The sequence below is a fragment of the Lagopus leucura genome, unplaced genomic scaffold (genome assembly GCF_019238085.1).
Source record: "Lagopus leucura isolate 7727_CA_CO unplaced genomic scaffold, USGS_WTPT01 Super-Scaffold_100018, whole genome shotgun sequence".
In the NCBI taxonomy this organism is placed as follows: Eukaryota; Metazoa; Chordata; class Aves; order Galliformes; family Phasianidae; genus Lagopus; species Lagopus leucura.
Genome location: NW_024962272.1, coordinates 11,960,457 through 11,987,683, shown reverse-complemented (window position 1 = coordinate 11,987,683; position 27,227 = coordinate 11,960,457). Strand labels below are relative to the sequence as shown.

Here is a 27,227-nt window from a genome sequence, read left to right as displayed (position 1 = left end):
CAAGCAAGTGCTAGGAATTACACATTTTAAAAACAGATCAATAGGATTTATGGACCACTTCTGTGACAGAAGCTAGCCTACACGACTGTTCGAGTTCAGCTTTATAATCCTAGGACAGGGAAGAATTAGTTCTGAGGCCCATGTTCCTTTCCCTAAAGTTAAGCCTTATGTGTCTCACTTTGGCCTCTGCAAAAGTATGGAGAAGATTAAACTGGAAGCTGTTAAAAAACACCTGAAAGGCAGTGCAGTCTTTTGTCACAGCCAGTATGGGTTCACAGGAGGAAAGTCCTGTTTAATGAACTTAGTTTCTTTTTACACAAGATTACTGTTCACCAAGGCAAACTGGTTGATGTAATCTTTTTGAATTTCAGCAAAGCTTTTGATACTGTCTCTCATGGTCTTCTTGTGGACAAAATGTCCACTGTAGAGCTAGACAAAAACATAACATGGTAGGTAAACAATTGGCTGGTGGGTCAGACTCAGTGATGTTTATAGTGAATGGGATTCCATCAGACTGGTGGCCATACACTTGTGGTAATCTACAAGGGCTCCATTTTAGGGACAATTCTCTTCAATATTTTTATAAATGATCAGGGTGCAAGAGTTGAAGTAAGTAAGTAAGTTTGTGTATGACACCGGATTGTGAGGAGCTGCTGTTTATCTTGCTCCACAGCTGCTGTTCTGAATAGTTTTTCTTGTATTCTCACAAGGAGAATACAATTACAATTCTGAGACTCAGATTCACAGTTCTTATCTCAACTTTATGTCTGAATGTGTGAATTGGAAGAAACAGGTTAATATGCTTTTCCACAATCCTGCTTGCTTTCTTAACTCTTTGTAGTCATTTTTAAACTCAGAAACCATCAGTATGTAGTGTCTTTGGATACCTGTTGACCTTATGACAGACTAGCAAGACATGCTGTGAAATCCTAGGTGGCTTTTTCAGCATTTCTTAAAAGGGGAAATACAGTTTGGCCTCAAGTTAATGGTAGCTCTTTAAAGAATTGCAACCTGATGACTCACCTTGGCAAAACTTAGAAGAAATTTAGAACAAGAATATAGAGACACTCATTTGCTAAGTTTCTGTTTGGTATCTAAATGAGTGTATGTTTCAGTGTTTTTCAGTAAACTCTCCTTGAGAATCAAAAATTTTTACTGCATCTCACTGATGCCATTGGTTCACCATGTTGCAAGTATATTTTCTTCAGAACTATGTACAATCAAGCTGTGCCAAATTATGGAAGTAAAACAGAGGTTATCTACTGAGTGAAGACTACAGGGGAAAAACAGGTGATGCAGTAAAGAGCCTTGAAGAGCAAGTTTTCAGCAGAAGTTTGTAATGCTTTAGTACAGTGAAAGGATGTGTTCACATTGAAAACAAGTTGCTTTTCTTTGCGATAGTCCTGTTTTTATGTAGCATTTAGTAACAGTCTAAGGAAAGGAGGCAAATTTATCTCACCTTTCCTGTCTTCACCTAAGCTGCATGGTACAGGAATTCATAGTACACACATAACCAAGCAACTTGGTTGAAATGTGCTTGACATCAGTGTTATTGGTAAAGTGCATTTTTAGTGGCTATGCTGTAGCTTAAGCTTGGACAGGACTCCCTGCATCAGTGGACCTGCTGAGGATAAGCTGAATCCACTGACACTGCTAAAACCATAGAGTTGTTTGACTTTTTCTGGCTAAAACAACACTCACATGTTGTGTTTTCCATGGGGTGAAACTGCTATGCGGTGCAGCTGTAATTAGGGACGTGACTGGGGAAGTGGCTGTGGGTGCACAGCTAGGCTGCATGCTGGGCCTCTGCCAAGCAGGCCTGGGAGATTGCTCTGGAGGATGGAAAGCAGAAGGGAAAGAGAAGGCCTCCCAGCCACACCTCTCTTATTGCTGTTCTAAATCATCCTGCCCTGTGGCAGGAGAGAGGGGGCAACTGGAATGAGCCATTTCCTCTCATCAGTACTGCTCTATGAGGAGCAACTCCTAAGAGGAAGGGAACTGGCAGTTTCCCTCAGGCAGGTCTCTGTGGCTCCGTGCACTGCCCAGGGAGTGTGGCGCCTCAAAATGTCTGTGAGGATCCCTCACAGGTTTAAGAAAGACAGAGGAAGTAATTGTTCCCATCGTGGCCAATATGCTGTGTGAAGCTGTATTTAATGAGAGAGGGTTTGCTCAAGAAAATCTGAAATAGTGTAATTTATTTCACATTGCTAATGAGCATTGCAGTACATCTGAACTGTACATTTCTAATCAAATACTCTCCGTGCTTTCTGTTAGTGGGAATTTGTTACTTCGGCTGCCATTATTTCATTTTTCATGAGAAAAAATCTTTTGTTTAAGACCTAGTTTTGCCCGTGGTTTCTCATTACCTTTTCCTGACATTTCAAGTTGCAAGAGAACGATTCAGAATAGCTGCACAGATGGTTTCAGTTTAATCTGCTACAGAAAAACACAACATTATTTGCTTTTTTTTTTTTTTTCTTCTCAATTTCAGATACCTCTTATACCTGCAAATAAAAAGGGATATTTTCCATGGCCGTTTGCTGTGTTCTTTTTCTGATGCTGCCTACCTGGGTGCCTGTATAGTCCAAGGTAAGTACAAGCAGAAGATTTGTGAGAAATAATTCATAACTCTTAATAACTTAATAACAATAATAATTATTAATAACTTAATAATTCGTAACTCTTCATAAGTGATCAATATAAAGAGAAATGCAAAATTGTGTGAGATTGGTGATGAGAATAGCAATAACTTTTTTTTTTTTTAACCTGTATTTTTTTTTTCTCCGCATTTGTGTCAGTTTTAAAATGTTTAAGTAATTCAGCTTGTAGCCAGCTTATGACACACAGGACTTCAACAACAACAACAACAACAAAACACCAACAAAACTAACTAACCAACCACACACAAAAACTACAAAAAGCAGAACAAAACAAACAAACAAACTTGAAACCCCACTAGCTGATTGCCTTAGAGTTAGAAAGTATGTCACTGGTATTAGACTGCCATTACAAAGAAAGCAAAACTCTGTTCTTTTACTATCCTGAATGTAAACATAGTCTATACTAGTGGAACTAAGCAGGAAAAGTTTCTATTCAGTGTATTTTCTTGTGGAAAAGATTGTCATTTCATTTGTGTAATGCTGGGATGAGAAAACATGAGGAAAAAAAAAACTTCTTTAAGGGTGCCAGAGCACTGTAGAAGGCTACCTAGTGAAGTCATGGAGTCATCTTCTCTGGAGATAGTCAAAATCTGCCTGTAGAAAACCTGCTTTAGCAGGGGGTTGGACTAGATGATCTCCAGAGGTCCCTTGCAACTGATTTGTGAAATCCTTGACAAAGCAGTAGACACAATTCAAGGAGAAAGACCTCCTTTTTTTTTTTTTTTTTTTTTTTTAAAATCTCTTCCTTTCTCATTTTCAGTTAGCAAAGACAGAATTGATATATATATATCTTGGAATGCACTAAATAAGGTAGTTAGCTACATGTCTACTTAGGGACTTCATATGTGTGCAAGTGCCTTCATTCTACCTTAATCTGAATGAATCTTTTCATTCATCATGAAGCTGCTTATCCAAAACAAGATCCAGTCTAGACCATATTAAAAGAGACTTATCTAGAAAAACAGAAACCAAATGTCTCACTTAAATATCTAAGTGATCATCTTTTAGAAGGAGAATCAGATAATGTCTATTATTTAAAGGGTCACCTTTAAATAATGGTACAGACAAGAGGGGATAAATTGGTGAAGAAAACAGCATGGTCTGGAATACACTGTTTTTGTTCTGCCTAGTAGGAGAATGGTAAGTAGTAAAACGGGGAGGGTTTCCTATATCTTCTTTAACGACCCTGTGTTCTGCCAAAGATGGTATTTTAAGATTGCTAATTACTTCTGCAATAAATAAAACATGAAATTTGCTTGAAACTCGGTGATTGTAGTTTCAGCTAGCTACAAGTTCTTCAAAGTAGCATTTCTTCAGAGATGCTTCATTCTTACAGTCCCTGAATTACACTATTTATAGACTTTCTCTTCTAACTTTGCAATTTAATTTTTCTGTTCTATTTTGTGTTTTGAATCTATTTAGCTGAACTTGGTGATTACGATCCTGATGAACACCCAGAGAATTATATGAATGACTTCAAGATTTTTCCCAAACAGTCACATAAGCTTGAGAAGAAAATAGCTGAAATACATAAAACTGAATTCAGGTAATTTAGAGTGCTGCTTTGTAAAGTCAGCTAAGGATTATTTTATCTGTTTCCACATTGCGTGTATTAACCCAGGAGGGTTTCTTTCTTCCTGTTTAATATGCTGAATTTGAAAATTCAGTTTCTGCTTAGTGGGTTTTCTTTTTCTAATAACCTTCATTAATCCTAGCTGTTTCCCACATGTGTGGTGGTAATTTAGACTGCATTTGCTTGAAAGAGGGGTCTGGTTATGGGAGTAGCTCACATCATGTGTGCTGTAGTTGATTAACAGAATGACATTTTTCAGTTTGGGATCAGAAGTACGTGGAAGACTGTCTCGTCTTTGGGTGTGAAATATCTAAATGTAATGCATTACAGAATTCAGGATCGATATTGATTGCAATGGAACTGTAGGTTTTGTTAACAAAGGTACGATTTATACAGAAATGTGTTTAAAATAGTTCTGTGCAAAAAAAAAAAAAAAAAAAAAAAAAAGGAGGTTAGATTTTAGATTCAGTATACACAAACTTTTTCTGTCCTAAACTCTCAATTGTGTGAGGAGGAAGGAATCAAGATTGGTCGATCTCTCTCTAGGTTTCAAAGTTGAATATATCCCTCAAGAATTGTATTGCAGAAGAGTAGTAGCAGTGCTTTGTGCAACTGTCCCCAGGTCAGGATTGTCAGTGCATAGCATGCATGGTAACAGTGTCAGAAATTACTCATCATTTTGCATGGTGGAGAATATACCTCTGAGAACCATGAGAAGAATAGGAAGTGCGGAAAATTAAATAAAATCAAACAATTAAATTAAGAGGATAATTTTTATTCAAAGATGATGAGGTTCATTGCACTTCCTTGAAACATGCCTATCTTGTTTAACAAAAAGAAGATTGTGAATCATCAAGTCTCCCTCCCCAACAAAAAAAGGGAAAAAATTCCCTATTTTCAGAGGAGTTGAAAATGAAAAGCGTTTGTTTTTTTCAGAAGTCTATCATATATATGTTGTTCAATCATAAGGTAAAATTACTGATGAGTGTGCCAGAATTAATGTGCTTCCCCTTTTTTCTTTCTTAAACTTATGTGTTTTGCTTATATTTCTTTTATATTTTATATAACAATATTTTAAACAATATTTTAAATAGTGCAGCTATGGGCATATTTTTAGATTAGTTTAGGCTGAAGTTTACACAGATCCAAAGAAATACTGTTTAAAAACAAAACTAATTTATCTTACTTTAAGCACTAGTCCACATGATAGCTGCAGGTTTCCAAATGCTAAATTCAACCTTTAAAAACCAAGGTTTTTCATCATTTCAGCCATGGTGCAATTGGGAATATTTTGATCCATTTGGCAGGAATAGTCTAGTCTTTTATTTAAAGTTAGGAGAGGGAAAAGAAGACTTGTTAGAGGGAGCTGATGGCTTTTGTATTTAGCAGCCTTGGGAAGAGATGTATTTTTTTCAGTTGTGTTTTTCTCTTGTACATAATTCTGCCCATGCATCATAAATTTACCTGCTGGTCACTCTATTATGAATAATCAGGCTCATTTTTAGCTCATTTATAAATCTCCTGTTCTGATTAGAATAGTGTTCCTCATCCTGTGACAGTGATCATTACAAGCCTTCACTCAGGTCTGTCCAGGATTCTGCTGCGGTCCATTCCTGCGCTCTGGTCCCCCTGCCACTGCTTGTGAGAATATCCCTTGAATTTCATTAGTCTTGGCAAGGAACACCATTAATTATAGCCTTCTGGAAATTCAGGCAAATTGTATCAGTTCAGTTTCCTGCTGATTTCTTCAAAGAAGAAGTGTTTGAGGCAGAACTTTGATTTATAGCAGAACTCACCTTACATCTCATTTCTGTCTGTGTTGGTAATTCTCAGTAGTAGGTTTTGCCAATCTGTACACTATTAATGTTAGACTTAGTGGCTTACAGCTTTTTCTAGATACCAGAAGCAGTTTTCTTCCCACTTCCTCTCCTTCCGGACCATTTTTCTTTTTCTTATTATCAGCTCACAATGTTCTTTATATATTTGCCTGGCTGCAAAGACAGTTTGAGGGCTGTGTGCATATCTGCTGCTTGGTCCTGGCAATTTGCATCTGTAGCTCTATGTTCCAAAAATTGATAACCCTTTTTTACATCAAGCACTCAGCTGTCACATAAAAGTTTTACCTTTTTCATAATATTTAATTCCTTGGATCTCTATTCTAGGATTACAAATGAATAAAACATATCTGTCATATAATGAACTATATATAGAAAGATCTAGTGCTAGATAATCAGATTCTAGTATCTTAACTATAAAAAGATTATTAGAAAAACCACTGAGTTGTCAAGCTTCTATTTCTTGTTTATCAGCACATGTGTTTCATTGCATTCAGTAGAATTTTTTTAATGAAATTAGTATTTTGCTTCTCAGTGAGTATTGTTAGAAATGCTGAAGGAGGTTCCCAGGCCTTATATTTAAAAGGCACTTAAGTCACATGTTAAGGAATGGGAGAACAGAAGAGACAAAGCCATTTTAATCCAGTTTCCATTTAGCTAACTTTGAAAGAGTTATTTCTGAGTGACATCACTGCAGATGAATCTGTCCTTTCATTTTTTTCACACATGTAAGCAAAAACTATGGAATCCATCTCTTCTATGTAACCAAAGCCCTGTGGCTTGGAGGGTGCCAGTTCTTAATTGAATCCTATCTCAGCATCCTCATTCTTAAGGTCTTACTACATGCTGAAAGAATTTGCCTTTTGAAAGTCACATGAGAATAGTGAGAGGAATGTCTGGGAAACAGCCAGTAATGCTGTGACAGCTGCCAATTACTTATGACTTTTTGGTGTCACTTAGAAGAGAAGAACAAGAGTTCTTATTAGCTAAAAAGATGTATGACAGATGTATGACATGGTACTTTTATTTCATGCTGTGTTTGCCTATGAAAACATCACTAGATTTTAGCAAAGTGCAGGCTTTCCTATGACCATCTTCTTCACCTGGTTGCAAAAATTGTAAACATGATGGATAAACAAATGTGTGAAAAAATTTATATTGTGCTGTGATTCTTTGTCTTGTGAGTTGCAATTAGTTATTCTCATTGAGAAAAGGAGAGGAACAGTAATAATTTAATTGATCTTTACAGTGAATGGGCAAACAAGTGCCATGATGTCATATTCTCATTCCAAGTAAGGCCTCTTTTGAAACACGATGTACTGCTGAGAGAAAGAGAGATAATGGTCTTATGGCATAGCAGCTTAGAATGATGAGTACATGTTCACATTAGGATGAGAAGTGGGCACTTATTCTTGAAAGATTTGAAGTTGATTTGATTGCTATATGTTTGGGTATGGATATAACAGTGCAGCTACAGAATTCATAGCTACTTGCATTTCTGCTCGCCCATCAGTTTTAACAGATTGGAAGAGATTTTGGCCATAAAAACAAGATATTCAAGGAGTAGATCAATATATATTTCAAGTGAAGCAGATGCTTATGAATGTCTCCAGTTTACTCATTTAATATTTTAGCTAGACTAGTGCAAGTATTTATGAGACTGCATTGTAAATCACATCACTGAAACAATCCAAATAAAAAACATCTTTTATTTTTTGCTTGTCTTTCAAAGAAAAGTACATGGAATCACACATGCAGTTCTTAGTATTAGAGTATTTTACAGTATTAGAGATATTTTACACACTGTACAATCTTCAGTGTATAAAGCTGTACTTTATTTCTGATGACCAAAAAAATCCCATCTTGACAAAATTATGATAAAGAATACTGTGTAGATCTGGGAGGGAAAAAAATGAAACCAAAAAAAAATGTAACCCATCAAGTGAACTTGGGCAGAATCATGAAATTTTTTTGATAGAGGAGAGAGATGTTAAGCCAAAGATCATTTCTTCAAGCCTAAAGCAGGGATACTAAGATTTTTATTTATTTATTTATTTTAATTTGAGAAGATCACTCAGGCAGTCTTGATCTCTGGAATTTCAGAGCTGTTTTAAGCATATTAATAATTTTATAACTGTGCCCAAAACAGTTGTACTTTTTCCACAAAGTTGCTTAAGCAAATTTAGTCCCTGGCACTGTTTTGATTCTTGCTATTGGATTTTACAGGCTTCTCTTACAAGTAAATGGAGGTCATATATATATCACATACCTGTTGTCAGTTTCTTCTTCCACATGTACTTCAGTGTTGTTACAAGTGCGTCATTTGTTTTAAAAGATGGATAAAAATTTCAGTTGTTTTTACTACATTTACAGTGCCTTCTCTCTTCTCCAAGATACAAATTTATTCTGTCCCAAATCTTCTGTCTTAAAATAGAGTATTTATAACTCTGATAAATTCCCTGTCTTTTGAAGAGTACCTATCAACCATAGTTTCCTGAGATGAGACCTGAAATCCAGAGAATTCCAAAGACAAGATTCATATATAATCTGCAGAAGGGAACATCTGTTTGTTGAAATTATGTTTATTTTCTCCTCTTTTCATATGAAAGGTATGTGATGAAAGTACTCAGAGGTTGAGACTGAAGATTTTTTTTGTATCCCACCTGATAACTGCTTCTGATGTGAAATACAAAGTCATGTAACTTAAATGAGTGTATTATGTAAGAAGCCCTAAGGACACATAATTTTGCCAATTAAATTATGAACCAATTCAAGTAGCTATTTCTCAGGCCAGTTTCATAGGTAAATTCAAATAGTTTATCATTACTTGGAGTTGCTGATGTTAATACAGGCTCAGGGTACTTGACCGCTACTTACTTGGCTATTCACTCCAATGTGTGACATTTTCTAGATTCTGCAAAAGTTTTATGTGGAAGAAAATCTTTTGGAAGAGGAAGAGATTTCCTCTGAGGGCATGAAATCACTGACATGTTTTGTTAATAACTATCTTTGACTATCTTTACTATCTTTAAGTATCTTCCTATATAAGAAATTTAAACTTTTAAACTAAAGGGTAATATTTTCATGAAAACCAGATTAACAAACTAATGCTTGTTTTTGATGAAAGAGAAATGAAAAGTTTCGTTTAAATTTGTTTTGAAAGGTGTGTAATATCTACATAATCTATATTGTGACTACACATTGCTGACTTAAGCATTTTTAACTTAACTTGTCTGCTCTAATTCTTTTTTTATTCCATTCATCATTGCATCAGTTACCTTTGGTGCTCATACTGGTATGAAGATTATCATAGAATCATAGAATCACCAAGGTTGGAAAAGACCTAAAAGATCATCCACTCCAACCGTTCACCTATTCCCAATAGCTCCCACTAAACCATGTCCCTCAACACAACATCCAGCCTTTCCTTGAACACCCCCAGGGTCGGTGACTCCACCACCTCCCTGGGCAGTCCATTCCAGTGCCTGACCACCCTTTCTGAAAAGTAATACTTCCCAATGTCCAGCCTGAATCTCCCCTGCCATAGCTTGAAGCCATTCATAGAGTTTCCTGATCTGCACTCATCTCTCTCCAGCTCTCATGCATACATGGAGCTGCCAATGGAGTTATTGGCAAGCTTAACTACAATTATTACTACGGAGTGTATCCTGGGAGCTTGTCTTACAAAACTTGCCAAGGATTGCTAGAAAATAATTTTCTTTGTAAGTGCTAATATTGCTTAATCCAAGATGAAAGCAACTTTTTGCATATTATTAAATATATTAAAAAAGACCTAAAACTGAATTCCTGTTTAGTACATCTGGACCAAAGTGGATTTTGTATGACATTTAAAAGCTTCTTTCAATTAGAAGTACATATTATCTGCCTTTATGTGTTTAGTGCTGCTACCACACTCATCGACACATTGCATTTAGCTTCTTGTACCATCCTAATCACATTTGTATCCAGTGGCCTCATACGGATGAGAGGAATCCAATCAAAATGACATATGTAATGCACCAGTACTTGCTGCCATACCACAGAAGATAGAAGCCAGTTATCTGGGAATTTGGAATCTGTTGCCATTTACATAGATGGGGGAGGATTCTGGAAAAGAAGAGGATTTGGGCTTAGGAGCAGCTGACTTACATGCTCAAGTAGCCAAAATCTTTGTAGTTCTCATCTATGCAAAGTGTAATCAAGGACTTGAAAGAGTTGAGGAGGGGGAGGAGGATAGGTAGAGGGAGTTCACAGGCAGATTGTCATGCCAGCTGCTCGAGGTCCACCTACATTACAGCTGGGGCTATTCTGAATGCCTTCTTCATTTCAGCCTTGATACCCTGTGGTAGCTTGCTTTATTTCCTAGTGTATGCACTTGTATTCATCATCAGGCTATATATTGGCACATGCTACAGCAAATACAAAATTATCGGGTTCTTTCTAATGTAGCAGTCTGGTTTTAACATGCTGTTCTTTATGTTTTAGTAGGTAGAAAACATTGTTTCTGTTTAGCTGCATTTTCCTGGTGTTTTTTCCACTCCATAATTCTTCTTAGCAGTGGTAATTTGACTGAATTAGAGAGATGGCCAGAATGTGTGTTTCGTAGATACATAGAATTTTCATAGGATGGCTTGGGTTGGAAGGGACCTTGAAGAGTATCCAGTTACAACTCCCTGCCATGGGCAAGGTTGCTAGTCACTAGATCAGGCTGCCAGGGCCCCGTTTAACCTGGCCTTGAATGCTTGCATGTACGGGGCAACTGCAGCTTCTCTGTGTAACCTGTTCCAGTGCCTCCTTAATATCTGAGTAAAAAAATTCCCTTTGACATCTAATCTAAAACTCTTCTTCTTCAAAATCATTCCTCCTTGCCCTATTACTGTCTGCCTGTTTGAAAAGTCAGTCTCTCTCCTGTTTGCTTCTCCTGTTTTAAGTACTCAAAAGAAAAGGAAGGATTGATGTAGCAATAAGGATTGATATATTAGCTTAAGGACCAATATATTAATATAGCAAAGAGGAACTAATGTGTGCTACTTCTAAAACTTTCCAGTTATCTTTGCTTGGTATGTGGACAGTCACGTTTTTCAGAACGAGCCTTACTTCAATGAAGTACTGAAGTCGCAACATAATTCTTTCATCTTTGCATTCACCATTTGCAGGGATGACTTCTTCATATAAACTGTTTTGAGTTATAGTGTACCAAGATAGAAAGCTGCTCATTATTGCATAACAAGTGATGGAAATTTGCTAATCTGGGGGAAAACAGCTAAAAGGTCAGCCAAGAGGCACAGAGAGGAAGCTGATGACAGAAAAATGAGGATGAAGTAAGGGAGTAAAGACCCCCAAAGCTATCTTCTGCACATGCCCAAAGGGACATTAGCATATTAATGAGCTATTGGAAAAGAATGGATGTGTATGCCAATGTATTGCATTTGTATGTCTTGACAGTTTAGAACCTGAACTCCAAGAAAGAGCACTTGATTTGTCAAGTTGCCTGGAATGGATTGCGAGAGTAAAGGAACATTAACTTTCTAACACCACATTGGAGTTAGAGTTTTCTTCCTGGATTCTTCTGAGTCCAGGAAGTCCTTCTCCTCAAGGCTATTCTCACTGAGTTCTTCTCCCAGTCTGTACACATGGGGTTGCCCTAACTCCAGTTCAACACCTTGTACTTGGTGCTGTTGAATCTCATTAGGATGTCACAAGCCCACTTTTCAAGCTTGTCCAGATCCCTCCGAATGGCATCCCACCCTTCTGGTGCATCAACTGTAGAGTGATGAGACTGCGCTTGATCTCATTCTCTAGGCTGTTGATAAAGATGATGACAGACACCATTCCCAACACTGACCCCCTTTGGGACACCACTTGTCATGAGCCTCCAGCTAGAAATAGAAGCATTGATCAGCCTTTCTCTTTTCCAATCACTGTGGGCTTTGCCTGACAGCCATGACTTTTTGAATATGTTGGAGAGTGGTTTAGCAACTACACAGACCATTTCCTTCAGTACTGGGTGCTAATGTCCTCTGCATGGCAGTGGCATTCTGAAATTACAGGGGTGGAGGCAGGATCACTCTGTCTGTATAAAACTGCCACTGGGGACCGGAGCATACAGGACAGGCAAAAATGACATGGCGTGTCAGAAGAGTGTGGCATGGCAGTTTGCATGGGCAGTCTGAACAGGACAGGTGAGGAGGCAGAGCATCACTGTCCTCTCAGGAGACCTGGCTGCATCATGGACAACAAATCAGACCATGGTCTCCACTAGGCAGAAAGCTCTGGCAAGAAAGAATGTGGCAACTGAGATGGAGTGCCTGCGTAAAAACGTGGTGGATCAAGTCTCTGGCTGCAGTGAGTGCCTGAGCCTATTGGTGCTGGTGAAGGGTGGCAGGGATTCCACCTGCATAAAGTGTGGGCAGGTAGTTCATCTGCTCAGTTTAGTAATGGAGCTCAAGGGGGAGGTGGAGAGATTAAGGAGTATCAGAGAGTGCAACCAGGAGATAGATTGGTGGAGAAACTCTCTCCCAAACTTGCAAGAAAGACAGCATTGTTGATACTTTGCAAACGGTGGTGGACCCCCTCTATGCCATCACTGAGCAGAAGGAGGTGATTTAATACAAGAATTGTATTTATTTTTTTTTAAAACTGTGGGACAGTTTACTGGATGCCAGGCCTGATGTCTGCTGATGGGTCTCACCTGCCTCAAATTGGGAAATAGACCCTAGCCCAGGAGCTGACAGGGTTTGTTGAGAGGGCTTTAAAACTAGATATGAAGGGGGAAGGGGATAACAGTAGGCCTGCTAGAGGTGAGCCTAAGGGAATAGTGACACAACTAGGGGTGAGGCAAGGGGCTCAGCTTATGCATCTACACCAATGTACACAACATAGGCAACAAAGAGGAGGAGCTGAACACCAGTGTGTGCCAGGCTATGACTTGCAGTTATGGAAACATGGTGGAATCACTCCCAAGACTGGAGTACTACAATAAATGTATAGAAGCTCTTTAGAAGGGATAAGAAAGGAAGGAGGGATGGTGACATCGCTCTTTAGATTAGAGAGTGTTTTGTCACTGTTGTGCTTGTGGCAGGGAATGATGAGGTTGAATGTCTATAGGTAAGGATTATGAGAAGGAGGACCAACAAGGCAGACAACCTGGTAGGCATCTGTTGTAGTTCACCTAAACAGGATGAAGAGACAGATGAGGCATTTTATTAGCAGCCAGAAGAATATGTGCAATCGCCAGCCCTTGTTCTCATGGGAGACTTCAACTTGCTTGATATATGCTGGAATTACAATGCAGCACGGAAGAAGCAGTCTGGGATATTTCTAGAGTGTATAGAAGATAATTTCCTTCTGCAGCTGATAAGAGAGTCTACCAGGGGAGGTGCCTCGCAAGACTTGCTGTTTAGCATATGTACTAACAGTAAAAGGAGGGCTAAGGAGAATCTCCATTCTTTACTGGATGGGCAGGGACCATGGCCACCGAGGATAAGGAAAAGGCTGAGTTTCTCAATGCTTTCTTTACATCTGTCTTTAAAATTCAGACCAGTTATCCTCAGGGTACTCTACCCCTTGACCTGGAAGTCTCGAATGGGAAGCAGAATAAATCCTCCACTATTCAAGTGGAAACAGTAGAGACATACTACTCCAACTGAACTTCCACAAGTCCTATTGGGCCAGATGGGAACCACCCGAGGGTGTTTAGGGAGCTGGCAGAGGTGATAGTCGAGCTTCTTTCCATCATCGATCAGTGTTCCTGGTAAACTGGAAAGGTCTCAGAGGATTGGAGGTTTGCCATTACGACTCCCATCTACAAGAAGGATTGTAAGGAGGATCTGGGGAACGATAGGCCTGTCAGCCTGACCTCAGTGCCAGGGAAGATTGTGGAGCAGATCATCTTAAGGAAGATCACATGGCACTTGTGGGATAACTGGGGGATCAGGCCCAGACAGCGTGCGTTCAAGAAAGGCAGGTCCTGCTTGACCAATCTGTTCTCCTTCTATGATCTAGTGACCTGACTAGTGGATGAGGGAAGGGCCATTGATATGGTCTACCTAGACTTCAGCAAAGCCTCTGACACCGTCCCCCACACTATTTTTCTGGAGAAGCTGGCAGCCTGTGGCTTTGGACAGATACACTTTGCTGGGTGAAGAGCCGTCTGGACAGCCAGGCCCAGAGAATGGTGGTGAATGGCAACTGATCAGAAGTAGTGTTCCCAGGGGGTTGGTGCTGGGGCCTATCCTCTTCAACATCTTTATTGATGACCTGGATGACAGCATTAAGTGCACCCTCAGTAAATCTGCAGATGACACCAAGTTGGGAGGAAGTGTTGATCTGCCTTGGGGCAGGAAGACTCTACAGAGTGATCTAGACAGGCTGGATAGCTGGGCTGAGGCCAGTGGAGTGAAGTTCAACAAGACCAAGTGCCGGATCCTGTACTTTGGCCACCCAAACCCCAGGCAATGCTACAGGCTTGGAGCAGAGTGCTTGGAAGACCGTGTAGAGGAGACGAACTTGGGGGAACTGGCTGACATGTGGCTGAGCATGAGCCAGAAGTGTGTCCAGGTGGTCAAGAACACCAATGGTATTCTGGCTTGTATCAGAAATAGTGTTGCCAGCAGGAGCAGGGAAGTCATCATCCCTCTGTACTCAGAACTGTTGAGGCTGTACCTTGAGTACTGTGTTCACTTTCAGGCCCTTTAATACAAGAAAGACACTGAGGCCCTGGAGCATGTCCAGGGAATGGCAACAATGCTAGTGAGGGGTCTGGAGCACAAGCCTGATGTGGAGCAGCTGAGGGAGCAGGGATTGTTCAGTCTGTAGAAGAGGAGGCTCTGGGGAGACCTTATCGCTTTCTACAACTACCTGAAGGTGGGTGTTGGCCACTTCTCCCATGTAACTAGTGATAAGATTAGAGGGAATGGCATCAAGTTGCATAAGGGGAGATTTGGGTTGGATGTTAGTAAATGTTTCTCCAAGAGAGTGGTCAGATGCTGAAACAGGCTGCACAGAGAGGTGGTGGAATCACTGACCCTGGAGGTCAGAAACATTTTGATGTTGTACTGAGGGACATGATTTAGTGGGAAATACTGGACGGTTGGACTGGATGATCTTAGAAGTCTTTTCTAACTTCAGTGACTCTGTGATTCTTCAGGACTCTGAAGTGTCTGTAATCTGGTCCCATAGACATATTCAGTCTCATCAAGTGATCTTGACTTTGCATTTCTCTCACAGTGGGAGGGATTTTGCTCCTCTAAGCCCTGCCCACAGATTCAGGCAATGAATGTGATATTGATTAGAAGTATTTTGATACTTACTGATTGTATGGGAACTGCTGAGTCACGGCCTGAACCTCTGATTGATCACCTGAGGTGAGCCTTGAGTCAGTCAGAGGAGCACAGGTGAAGGCAATTCACCTGTGCTGCTGGAAGGGGTGGAGCCTGGCTCCACCCCTCCTGGACCTATTTAAGAGCTGGCTACCAGAGGGGAAGGATCTCTTCTGGAGATCCCCTCTTTTGGTATCTTCTGGTGAGCTCAACCCAAGGGTAAGCTCTTCCACTTATTCTCTCTTGTGATCCTTGTTTGCTTTACCTTACTCTCTTGATTATATTGCAATTATAACATCTTGATATCTATTGATTATACTCAATTATATTGTGATTATAACTTCTTGGTTATACACTGATCATTGTTTAGAAGCTGTAAACATCATGCTCCCTTGATTACCTAGTCCTTGTCCTGAAGAATGATGTGTATGCTGCATTCCTCAGAGCTTTGCTTCTCAAAACCGTTCTCTTTAATTATCACAATGTGGTTAAAAACAACTAAGATTAACAAGCATTACCTGTGTTCTGGACGCACTGGTAGGAGTGAGACACTGCTTTTCACCTTGGTGTTTTCATGGCATAGAGAATATTTCCAGAAACATTATGGTGAGGAGAAAGTTTACACCTTATGGAAGATGTAGTCACAGAAGTAATCTAAAGGGTGATTCTTCACAGACAAACCAGATATATTTTTCCTCTCTTATCTCTTCCAAAAGGTCTTTCTGAGTCAGTGAAAAAACAAAACATGATCAATCCATGTCATTTCTCTGTTTTTGGTGAGAATTCCAGAAATTCACTAGGAGGTATAGTTTATTTTAATTGAAAAACGTAGTTTGTTTTATTGTAGTACCTGTATCGTGTAGGTGCTTCTCCCTCCCTTTTTTTTATTTTTCTCTTGGAAATAGCAGTCATAACTCTGCTCCACCAGTGTTGTTGTTTTCTTTACTAAGCTAGTTCTTTCCATTCTCATGGTGAGGTTTTGATTCAGATTCCACATTTAGCCTACTCATGTATTCAGCTGTACATATGAATTCCCAAACTATAGGAATTTCTTCATCTGCTTCTGACCTGCCTCTCCACAACTTCTTTATCTGGGTGTGAAGGCAGCAGGATCAGTCTTGGGTATGCACAGTGAGAAGGTGTTACATAAAAAAAAAAAAAAAAGAAAAAAAAAGAAAAAAAAAAAAAGAGAGAGACAGAAAGATGCTCACCCAAATTCAGAAATCTAGGCTCACAGGAAGACTGCACAAAGGAGGGCTCTCCAGCAAAAGATCCTTCCTCAGTGGCTGTCAGCCCTTAAAATGAGGTCAAAAAGGGGTAGAGCCAGGTTGCACAGGTGAATTTTAGTAAATCTAAGTCATGTTTTAACACCAGTCAGTTCTTAGCATCTTCACTGTGTCCAAAGTATTAGCAGACAGACTGTATGCATCTCTGCATCTCTGATATCTGCTAAAATCTTCTGAGCTTAGATCAAAAGTAGAACTACTCAGGATTTTTAGCACTATAATTCTATAACTGTTAGAGGCTCAATCACTTGTAGGTTTAAAGTAACAGGAAATCTTCGCCTTGTGGTAGGTAGCTCTGAAATCAGTATATGACATAACTAAAAGCATAATTTCTTTATGCAAAATTCAGGCTTCTCTAAAGGAAATCCAGCCCTTGTTCTGCTGTAGGATGCTTTGTGCAGGATCTGGGATGTAGCAAGGACAGGATTTCATAGGTGGGCATCATCACTTAAATAGTCAGTGTTGTCTCTCCTGAGACTGCAGTGAAGGATGTTCTGAGGCAAGGCAAAGGATATTTGGTGGAGGCTGAACCACGTTATTTAAAGTTTTATGACTTTGGGTTTTTTGTTTGTTTTTTTTCCAGGTTTGTAAAGAGAGGTATAGGAAGCATTTCTTGAAGCCAAATTGTTATGTACAGATTTAATTCTGTGAATTAATTACCTTTCAAAACCCTTCAAACCATGAACATCCAGAAATGGTTTCTTCATGGGGCATGCACAAGTACTGTGAATCCACTGTATTCTCCAGCTGGTAACTTTGATAAACAAGAAATGAAACAAAGGGTGCAGAATAGTTGTACTTTTTATTAACAGTGATGTATTAAAGTAGGTTAACAGCGTTTCAAAGCACTTCATAAATCAGTAAGAGAAATCACAGAACACAAACAAAATGACTCAACAAGGGTCAGTCAAAATGGCACTGAGAATGACATTGAAAATGCTTTTTGCTGTTATTGCTATATAATCTCCATTTATTGAAAGGAATTGATGCTTGATCAGGTCACCTCAAATGAAAGATGTTAAGGGGAGAAAACTCTAGAATCAGTCAACAAAGGAAATATATCATTTGACAATCTTGAAAGTATTCCCTGGTGTGCATCCTGGTCTTTGAAATGCTTCAGGGCTGGGGGCTCTCTGGGGAATAAACAGATATTGTGCATCCTCTTGTGTGCAATCCTCATGAGCCTAAAGTTAAAAATAAAGCCTGCTGCAGACTTCTCAGTCTTACTAAATTGTTTGTCTGATAAAAATTTTATTAGGAACTCTTTGATTGATTCCTGGCATGAATAATTAATTCATTGCTAACAGCTGTGGAGGACTAATTTTACAGATAATTCTTATTTTATTTCTTTATTTTTCTTATTTATTATTTGTTCATTTCTACTGAAGATTTTCTTTGTAATATGTTACTGGTCCTGCTGAAAAACTTTGTCTTGAGGGAGCTGGCTACTAGAATGGTTGCGACATATAAAAATGGGATTCATCTTCAGTTCAGTATTGAATGCATATTGACAAAGCTGAGGTAATCACATAAGGTCAAAAGGAGTGACTTTACTTTACTTTACTTTACTTTTCCTTTCCTTTACTTCGTGGGCTGCATCCCCTCATACAGGCTGCACTGACTGCTGTCCCGCGGGCTCCTCTATGTCTGCATGTGGAGATCTGCTTCACATAGTGCCTGTGGGCTGCAGGGAACAAACTGCTCCTCTGTGGGCCTCTCCTGGGCTGCAAGGAGCCTGGAGCTCCTCTTACCCTCCCTGCACTGACCCTGGGGCTGTAGGGCTGTTGCCTCACATTTCTCATTTTCTTTTCCAGCTGCTGTGTTGCAGCAGTTTTTCCTTTCCTTAAATCTCCTTTCCCAGAGGCACACCCAAGCATCAGTCATGGCTCAGCTCTGGCAGTAGTGGGTGTCTTTGGGAGCAACTGGAGCTGGCTCTATTCTAACATGGGGCATCTGCTGGGCTCTGCTTTCACAGAGGCCACTCCTGCAGGACCCTGGTTTTTAATGTGAGAGGTTGTTTGTTTTGAATAGAAACTTTAAAGGCTTTTTAGCAAAGCCAATAAAAGGTGTATCTATTGTGAAATTAGTGATTAACATTAAATGCTGGCTTTTGTTTGCTGATAGCATTTGCTACAGATAGCTTTTTATTTATTAAAGAAAGTTTCATTACTAAGTTACAAGTGAAAAGCATATTATGAAGGTTGAATATTATTCCCTTGGTAAAAGATGAGTCAGGAATTTATTTTTCATTTCATATTTCACAGATCTCTTCTGCTTTGTGCTGTTCTCTTAAAGCTGCCCACAATAGCCATTTTATTTGCCTGTAATCTGATAGCATCAAACTTGTAAATTTTGTCTCCTTTTTTTCAAGTATCATAGCTTTGCAGCTCTTTCCACCTGACATGAAAGATAGCATAGTTCCGAAGACTAGGTGAGAGCATGATAATTCTGTTTATTAGTGCGTCTTCTTGCTTTAATAATGATTGCAAGGTAGTACTGCTTTTTTCACTTCTGGAAATGCCAGATCCAAACAACGCAAATGCGCAAATCGCATTATTTCTAATTATTTATCACTTCTACTTTCCTTGTACATTTATCATGACTACTTTCCTTTGTGTCAGTAAAGGAAGTCATGAAAAAATTGGTTTTATAAGGTATTATTTTTCTGTAAGGCTGAGCTTCTGATCAGCAATCAGGTCTTTCATTTGTTTGACTTCTCCCTATGCAGCACAAGCAATTTAAGTAAATTAGATTTAGTTAATTCCATTCTTTGCAGTTGGTAGGTACATGAAAAAACTTGCTCTATCAGAGCTCAACAATTATGATTTATTGGTATTGAAAAGGAACAGGAAATGTCTAATGGAACCATCAAAAAGTTAATTGGGCGAAATAAGTGTGTTTGGTTTTGTTTGTTACTTTCATGCTGTTATTTTAAATATGTAGCTGTACATATGCACATTTCCAGTTTTTCATGTTCCCTTTGATACATGCTCTTCTCTATTAGATATTGGTGAAGGAAGGAGAAATGCAATTCTTTAATTTTAGTGGCTTTTTAATATAAAAAAAATAAAAAAATAAAATGCAAGTATTGTAGTATCAAGTAGGTCCGAAAGCCGTATTGGGAATTAAAAGATAGTGGAGTCCAGATGAGAATGAGTTAAAACCTTTTTACAACAAAAGTTAATTATACTGATATCACCACAGGGCGTTAATGTGGTAGATTCAAAATAGGATTTGATATCCGTAAGTATGCTGGAATCATCTTCAGAGTTCAGATGAATTTTGGGCTGGTTGCTGAAACTTGTATGTCAGAGTCTTTTAATTTTCAGTTGTTCTAGGGATGGCAGAAACTGCTACAAGGGAAATTATTCTACATCATTGCACTGAATGTTTGTCTGTGCTCATTCCTTTGTGGCACAGGAAAAAGAGTGAGAATGGGAGTCAAAGTGGAGAGGTACGATTAAGTATGACCATTCTTGTGTTTCTTGAAGGATTGTCAGTGCTCCATTTCTGGGATAATGTGTATGAGAAGGATTTATGAGGCCTAGCTTTCTAAAGGTCCTGAGCAGTGCTTGTCATAAAACTGTATATTGGTCAGAGTCAAGTTCTTTTGTCATACAAATATCTGAACAGAATAATGTTCAGACCGGCTCACTGTCATAACAGCACTCGGGCTGAGAGTAACACGACTTAGAGGAACTAAAACAAAACAATAAAACTTCATAAATCAAGTTTGCATGCCATGTTTGAGGCTTTGACAATTGCTTCTAGACACCCTAAAAATAGGGGCATATAATGGAAATGCTGACAGATTCTAAACTATCACGGTGGTAACAAGCACTGCTATAATTAGGTGTGCTGAGTGAACTGTAATATGATTGCTGTGTTTATGCCCTGTGCTGGAAGGAATGTTTGTTAATCTGGACAATCCTTTTAGATGAGTTTGGGAGAAAAAGTTTGTGGAAAAAAGATGCTGAAGCTTCCTTAATATTCAGGGTGATGTGCTTCTTTTGATGTGTATCAAAAAACAAGAGATATCTGCAAGATGTTAGATGACTCTGGTTAACTGCATAATGTGCTTGTTAAAAGAACTTACCTGAAAAGATGCAGCATTGGGTAGTTCAGTTCCAGAAGTGACATTAAAATTTTATATCTTTACATTATAAACTGAACATTGTTGAAATTGTTTGTATTTGATAAAGAGTTTTCCTTTCCAGAGGTCAGAGCCCAGCTGTTTCTGAATTTAAGTTGCTCCTGAAAGCACATTCATTAGAAACTTATGGTGTTGATCCTCATCCTTGCAAGGTAACAAGTTTTTTTTTTTTTTTTTTAAACTAATAACATTTAATAAAAAGCCATTAATTGAATTTATTTAGATCTATATATTTTTATTTATTTATTTAGATATAAACAGGGAGTCAGTTGTAAAAGAACTTATCCCTAGTACTGCATTTAAGCCGAAGTACATTTGAATCCATGCAACAACGAAAGAAAAGGTCTCTGCAGAAGAACCATACTGGCAGGACGATATAGTAGTGTCAAGTCAGAAACTATGACTATGCTTGATAGTTTCTTTGCACTTACTGCAAAGGTTTCATAGATGCTCAGGTATTAAATACTTGCTTGCCAGGAATTACAAGATTCAGGCTTACTGTTGTCCAGAAGTTGAAGGAAATTATTAGACCTTGGCAGAATAGTTTTTCAAATACCATCAAAATATGTAAGTCTTACGAAGAACAGCAAATTAAGTGATTGTTTTGTGGTTCTTTATGGAAGGCGACTTCCAGTTCTGATCGTCCCTTACACCTACATTTTTAATTACTTGGTTTTATCCACATACTCTACACTCTGTTAATTTTTAATGTTTGCTGCTTCATTTTTTAATTGCTGCCTTTGATTTTAGTCCACCTTGTATACTGTCTAATTTGGTTAAGGAGCAGAAATGTGCACTGCTGCCCATTTGGCTGCCTTAATGATGAGTGCCCTCAAGCAGTTACCTTAACATAAAGCTGCTTCAGATTTCATATATACTATGCTTGGAGTGTTGTTCTTGTGTGAAATACAGGTCTGATTCAGAGATGAGTGAAGTCAGTGACATTGTAAACTTTAGTTCAAAGCTGTAGTTTTCAGAGGATGTCTCTTATGCTGGCACTTAGGACAGAATGAGAATTCATTCAGCACCTTCTCTCTATGTAGCAGGACTTATAGAGTGGGAACATGCAGGAGTTCATGGCCTGAAATGATGGAAAAGTTTTTAGACTTCTGGAAGTAAGATACAATGCACAGTGGCCCCTTGCAAGATGTTCCTTGCAGTTGTTCAGCTCTTTCTCAAGAAACAAATTAGTTTCTGATTATTCTTATCTTCTTGATTGATTGAGCATAAGGCACAATAAACCCAATATAATTTAACAAGGTAAGGGTCTGGGACTTGGGATGGGCAGGAACTCCAGTTAATACCAAACTTACTCGATTCTTTGCTCAGAAAAGTTAGGGCAGAACTTCCATTATGTAACTAATTTTTTTTTTTTTTAATGGCATTTCATAAACGTAAAGGCTATTAAATATTCTGGTTTATATTCGAGAGTACTTGCCTACTTTAATAAATGTTGTTTTTTAAAAGTACCATCACATTAGAAATTCTGTTAGTCTGTTAAACATGTGGGCATATATGAGACTTGTTTCACCTCTATTTTTATTAAGTATTTGTTGCTTTGAAGTGTACGACTTGGAAGACATTTTATTTTGAAAAGGAAAATAAAATACAGGTAGCCTATAATGTAATTATAACTTTAGCATTAGTAACAGATGTCTCACTGGATAAAGGCAAATTATATTTCTTTTTTCTCTTTCAAGGACTCAACAGGAACAACTACATTTTTAGGATTCACAGCTGCAGGATTTGTAGTTTTCCAGGGGAACAAACGAATTCATTTGTTAAAATGGTAAGCATGTAAGAGTGCATTAATATGGAAGATTTTTCTTTTCACCTGTGTCTTCCTTTCTTTCCATTATTTTCACCTGTATCTTTAAGGTGAACCACTTGGATATTTCTTCTCTTGCCTCATCATGTTTCCTTTTTTAGAGGACCTCTAATAAAAAGCAGAATAATTTGATTTTGTTCTTCCTCCAATGAACATGATTTAACACAGCACATTAGTCAATGTAATGTAAAAATGCTAAAATGAGTAAGCTGATTTTTCAGCTCTGCTGTAAATCACCAGTGAAGCGTATTGACAGAGATGTCTGGAAAAGTTTACAAAAGTCCACCTGTGCTCTTATATGGTTTTTATATGCTCTTAAAAATCTGATTGTTTCCTCATTCAATTAACTTCCTTCAATTCAAAAACAGTACTTGATAAGCAGATATGTAGTCTCAATCTACCCTCTTCTAGTTTAAAATTATTTCCCCTCATTCTGTACTACATGCTCTTTTAAAAAGTCCCTCCCCAGCTTTCCTGTAGGCCCCTTTCAGGTACTGGAAGGCTGCTATAAAGTCCCTCTGCAGTCTTCTCTTTAGGTTGAAAAGCCCCAGCTCTCTCAGCCTGTCCTGACAGGGGATGTGCTCCAGCCCTCTGATCATCTTCATGGCCCTCCTCTGGATATGCTCCAGCAGCTCGATGTTCTTCTTCTTTCACTGGAGGCCCCAGAACTGGGCTTTCTCTTTTTGCTTTGTCCTTCCCTCTTTTTTTAATTTTTTTTTTTCTTTCCTTAAGGGAGGGTCTTTTTTTTTTCCCCTTCTTTTTCCTCCTTTTCACTTCTTCTCCCCTAGTCCCTCACCTCTTTCCTTTAACATATTTGACTTAGTTTTGCAACCTCAGCCGTGTTTAAGGGAGAGATAAAACTGAGCTTCTCCAAACGAGGCAACAGGAGATGTCTGTACTCTCAGCAGTGTGGTGCAGAGTGTGTACAGGCATGCTGAGAAGTTCATGAATCTCATTTTGGTCCAGTTGCTAAACTGGTGCCAACATCAGAAACTTAGAAGCACTCTCAGCCTTTCTTGTGGGAAGGAGATGGGCTGGAGATGAGGAAATGGTGAGGCAGCTATTTACATAAAGATGGGCTCTCCTACACCTATAGAAATCTCCCTGAGAGCTGAATAATAAGAAATCCTCAGGGGTTTAAAGTCAGTGTAGTTGTACATGTAACACACATTTCTCTATGCAGCTCTGGGGATTGTCAAATACTGAGCATTTGTGACCCTGGATTCATGTTGTAGTTTCCCTAGGGTTACTATCAGGTTTCTCTAGTAAGAATGTTTAAGTGGTATGTGCTTTTGGCATCGTGTCCTGATATCTGTAGTGCCATTCTATGACAGAAGGAGAGAGTATCTTTTGCGAGGCTTGTATCCACCATGAGAATTGAGCTTGAGTGCTTTATTTTTCTTGTTTCCATGCAAGGGAAGGTGACTTTTTGAAGATTTTTGTGTATTCATTTAGCCCGTTGGCATGGAAACAAAATAAAATATTGACAGATGAAAATTCATGAAGTTGTCTCAATGTTATGCTGGCTATTGGAAGGTTGATCTGTTGGGATTGATCTAGATACAGTGTGATGCTTGTACTTTTTGTTTATAAAACCTAGAGCTCAGTAGCTTTCACTGGTATTAGCTGATGTTTACACCACTCAGTAAAAATCCAAATTCGTATTTGGTATTTCCTTGTCTTCTGATCTTACTGATCTTGTCCCAAAAATCTCAATAGATTTTGAAGACTGACAACCATTCATTACAGAGGGCATTATTTATGGTAGACATGCCAAAAGAGTATGATAATAAAAAGTAGCAAAATATACTGTATGCTTTAGTTTGTGCTGGGTTTTTGAAAAGAGATTGGTTCTGTAAATTATTGTCACAGTAAGGTATTGGTAATATATTGTATTAGTGCACTGGCTCAACAAAAGTGTCTTTGGATTCCTCGTTTGCCTTTGACTTACTGTCTTATTATTGCTTACAGATGTTTACTTTATTTCATGCACAATTTTCAATTCAGGATCTGACTGATTTCTGTATAAGGTTCTAAAGCATATTGCATCTTTGTAACCTGCCTACCAAATTACATTGGTGTTGAATCTTTCTATCCTTCTACTGAAATTGGACTTTTTTGTTGCTATTGATAAATGTTAAATACTTGTTAGAAAATTTCTGGAATAGCATCCTCCTTACCTCCAGAGTCATTCCCATTTCAATTGTGCATCATCCAGAGTCTTCAGGGAAGTTTGAGAAACTACAGTGTTTTCATCTCTGCTCTGGTAATGATGAAATTTCAGTTGCAATTTAATTCAGAGATAATTGTATTGTCTTAATGCGGTGCAGCATTATTCCATATCTAGTGCTTTGAACCTGGGTTAAATTATAACACAGGATAGCAACACACAAGATCCAGAAATAAGTGCTGTCAACCCTGTTTCTTTTCCAACATCCCAAATGAATTTTTTGCAGGTGCACAGGGTTGTAAAACAAATACTTTGCTTATTTTCCCTGCTCTACAAGAAATCAGAATATTACATACTTTTATGCTGAATGTTTTATGCTGAAGATTTTATGCTAAAGGCCTCTCCTGAAGCTTTTGTCTATTTAAAGCCTCCTTAATGTTTGTGAATCAGTGAGGTCTGCATGCAAATTTTCTTACCTGCAGTTCAGTCTGTTGTCTACAGTAAATCATTTTTCTCTTTCTAGGTGTGATGTCTATAAGCTGAAATTTGAAGGGAAGACTTTTTATGTGTTTGGAGCTCAGAAAGAGGTCAGGTTTAATATTTTTACAGGAATTCTGTATTTGATTTAGAGTCGACTTAAATATCATTCTTAACCAAACTTAAACTTCTATGAAGAATGATGATAATTATAAATATATATTTTCTAAAATGGAATGCAAATGAATGTGAATATTGTTGATTGTCAGAAGAGTGTCTTATTTGCAAGGGATTGAGATGTTTCTTACTTAACCTGCAGGCAGTGATGAGTTGATTGCACCTGGTTTTGATTGTCTGTGTAGCCAAGTTTTAATGGGTTTTATAACACTAAAGCTCTACCTGCCTACTCTAAAGCATGAACCCTCATGGGTATGGAATCCTGGATCAGAGAAAAATATTTTTATCTTTTTAGGATCACTTTCTCAAATTTTGCTCAGCTAGATAGGATGAAATCTTTCTTAATTAGAGTACTGTCATTGGACTCTTACAATTAAAATTGTGGCAATTTTCCCTGCAACATGCTCTAATCAGTGCTTTCCCATGGGCAGAGTGATTTAGCCCAGTATTATGGCTTTGGATGCAGTCTGAGTGAAGAAAATGGTGGAAGGAAGCAATACCTCAAGTAGCAGGAGCTGTTTGTATGGTAGCAAGAAGGATTTGGTGATAGGACATAGTGAACAGGGGAGAAGTAGGTGGTTAAGCAGTGCAGCAACTGTATAATAGTGGAATATTAAACAGAAAGACTTTGATTTTGGGCTGACGACTGTCAGGAGAGATTTATCTCAGAAGTCACTTATATATATGTTCTTCTCTACCCCTTCAGAGCGTTCCTTTTTATTTCTGAAAAATTTGCCCAAGTAGTTTGATTACCAGCCACATATGGTATATATTTCTTTTAGCGAACTATAGATGGAGGATACACAGGAAAACTTGGTCTTCAGTTTATCTGATTATTACTGATAGCCATTAGGTATGAATGCTTCATTTTTTTCAGATTTCAAAAGTTTGTTTGTTTTATTTGTCTTCTTTTTCTTGCATATAGAAAAAGGCTGTACTGACATTCCATACCTCAACACCAGCAGCCTGCAAGCATCTTTGGAAGTGCGGGGTGGAGAACCAGGCTTTTTATAAGTAAGTAAAACTGCAGTCTTCATCTATACTAAAATGAAAAGAATATGTGCATCACTAGAAGATTATTCAAAATGAAATGTTCTGTTTCATTATCAGAATTCAAAATGAAAACAAAAAATATGCATGTTCTGAGAATGCTTGTTAGAAAATTTTATTATTAAAGTGCATGTTTATTAGAAGCCAGTATTACAAAGTGTTCAGAAACTGAAAGGTGATGTTGGATGGATATTGTATTGAACTTTTGTTTAGAAACACTTCCTTTTGGGTGGGTAGTTTTTTCTGCCACTTAGTCTCTTCTTATACTATTGCGTTATTATTTTTATTAAAAGACTTTCTTTGTAAGTAACACAAAGAGGATGGTGTAAGGGTGTATCCTTACTCTTACCCATAACTGCACAGGAAGAATGTATCTTCTACCATGAACATTAATAACTTGCTTTATTTTGGAGGAGATTCCTTCTTTTATTTTAATATTGATAATGTATCCTTTTAATTCAATTAATATATTCAGTGGGAATGCCAGAAATATGAGGTACTACAATAAAGCTGCTAATTCATCTCTATGACGAAAAACTGTTTTAGTTATGACTCAGTCCAGGCTCTCAGTTAATGGTTGTGATTATTTTCAACTACTTACAAGCCATAGAATATTGTCCTCTGGGATCTGAGAATGAGAGACTAAAATGAAATCAGTTTGCCATTTTGAAGCCACTGTACATTAAAGAAATAGCATG

At 38.3% G+C, this 27,227-nt stretch overlaps 1 protein-coding gene across 1 annotated transcript in view; it reads left to right on the top strand.

Moving 5' to 3' along the window:
• The window catches only part of FRMD3 (FERM domain containing 3), a 121,203-nt gene extending 94,701 nt beyond the window's left edge, over positions 1 to 26,502 (top strand). Inside the window, exons 5-10 of the mRNA XM_042877479.1 lie at positions 2,492 to 2,589; positions 4,083 to 4,206; positions 20,892 to 20,979; positions 22,528 to 22,616; positions 25,349 to 25,412; positions 26,405 to 26,502. Coding sequence (XP_042733413.1) covers positions 2,492 to 2,589; positions 4,083 to 4,206; positions 20,892 to 20,979; positions 22,528 to 22,616; positions 25,349 to 25,412; positions 26,405 to 26,497 — 556 coding nt within the window. The 3' untranslated portion in view covers positions 26,498 to 26,502. The remainder of the gene's footprint in view (positions 1 to 2,491; positions 2,590 to 4,082; positions 4,207 to 20,891; positions 20,980 to 22,527; positions 22,617 to 25,348; positions 25,413 to 26,404) is intronic.
• The last annotated feature ends 725 nt before the right edge of the window (positions 26,503 to 27,227 follow it).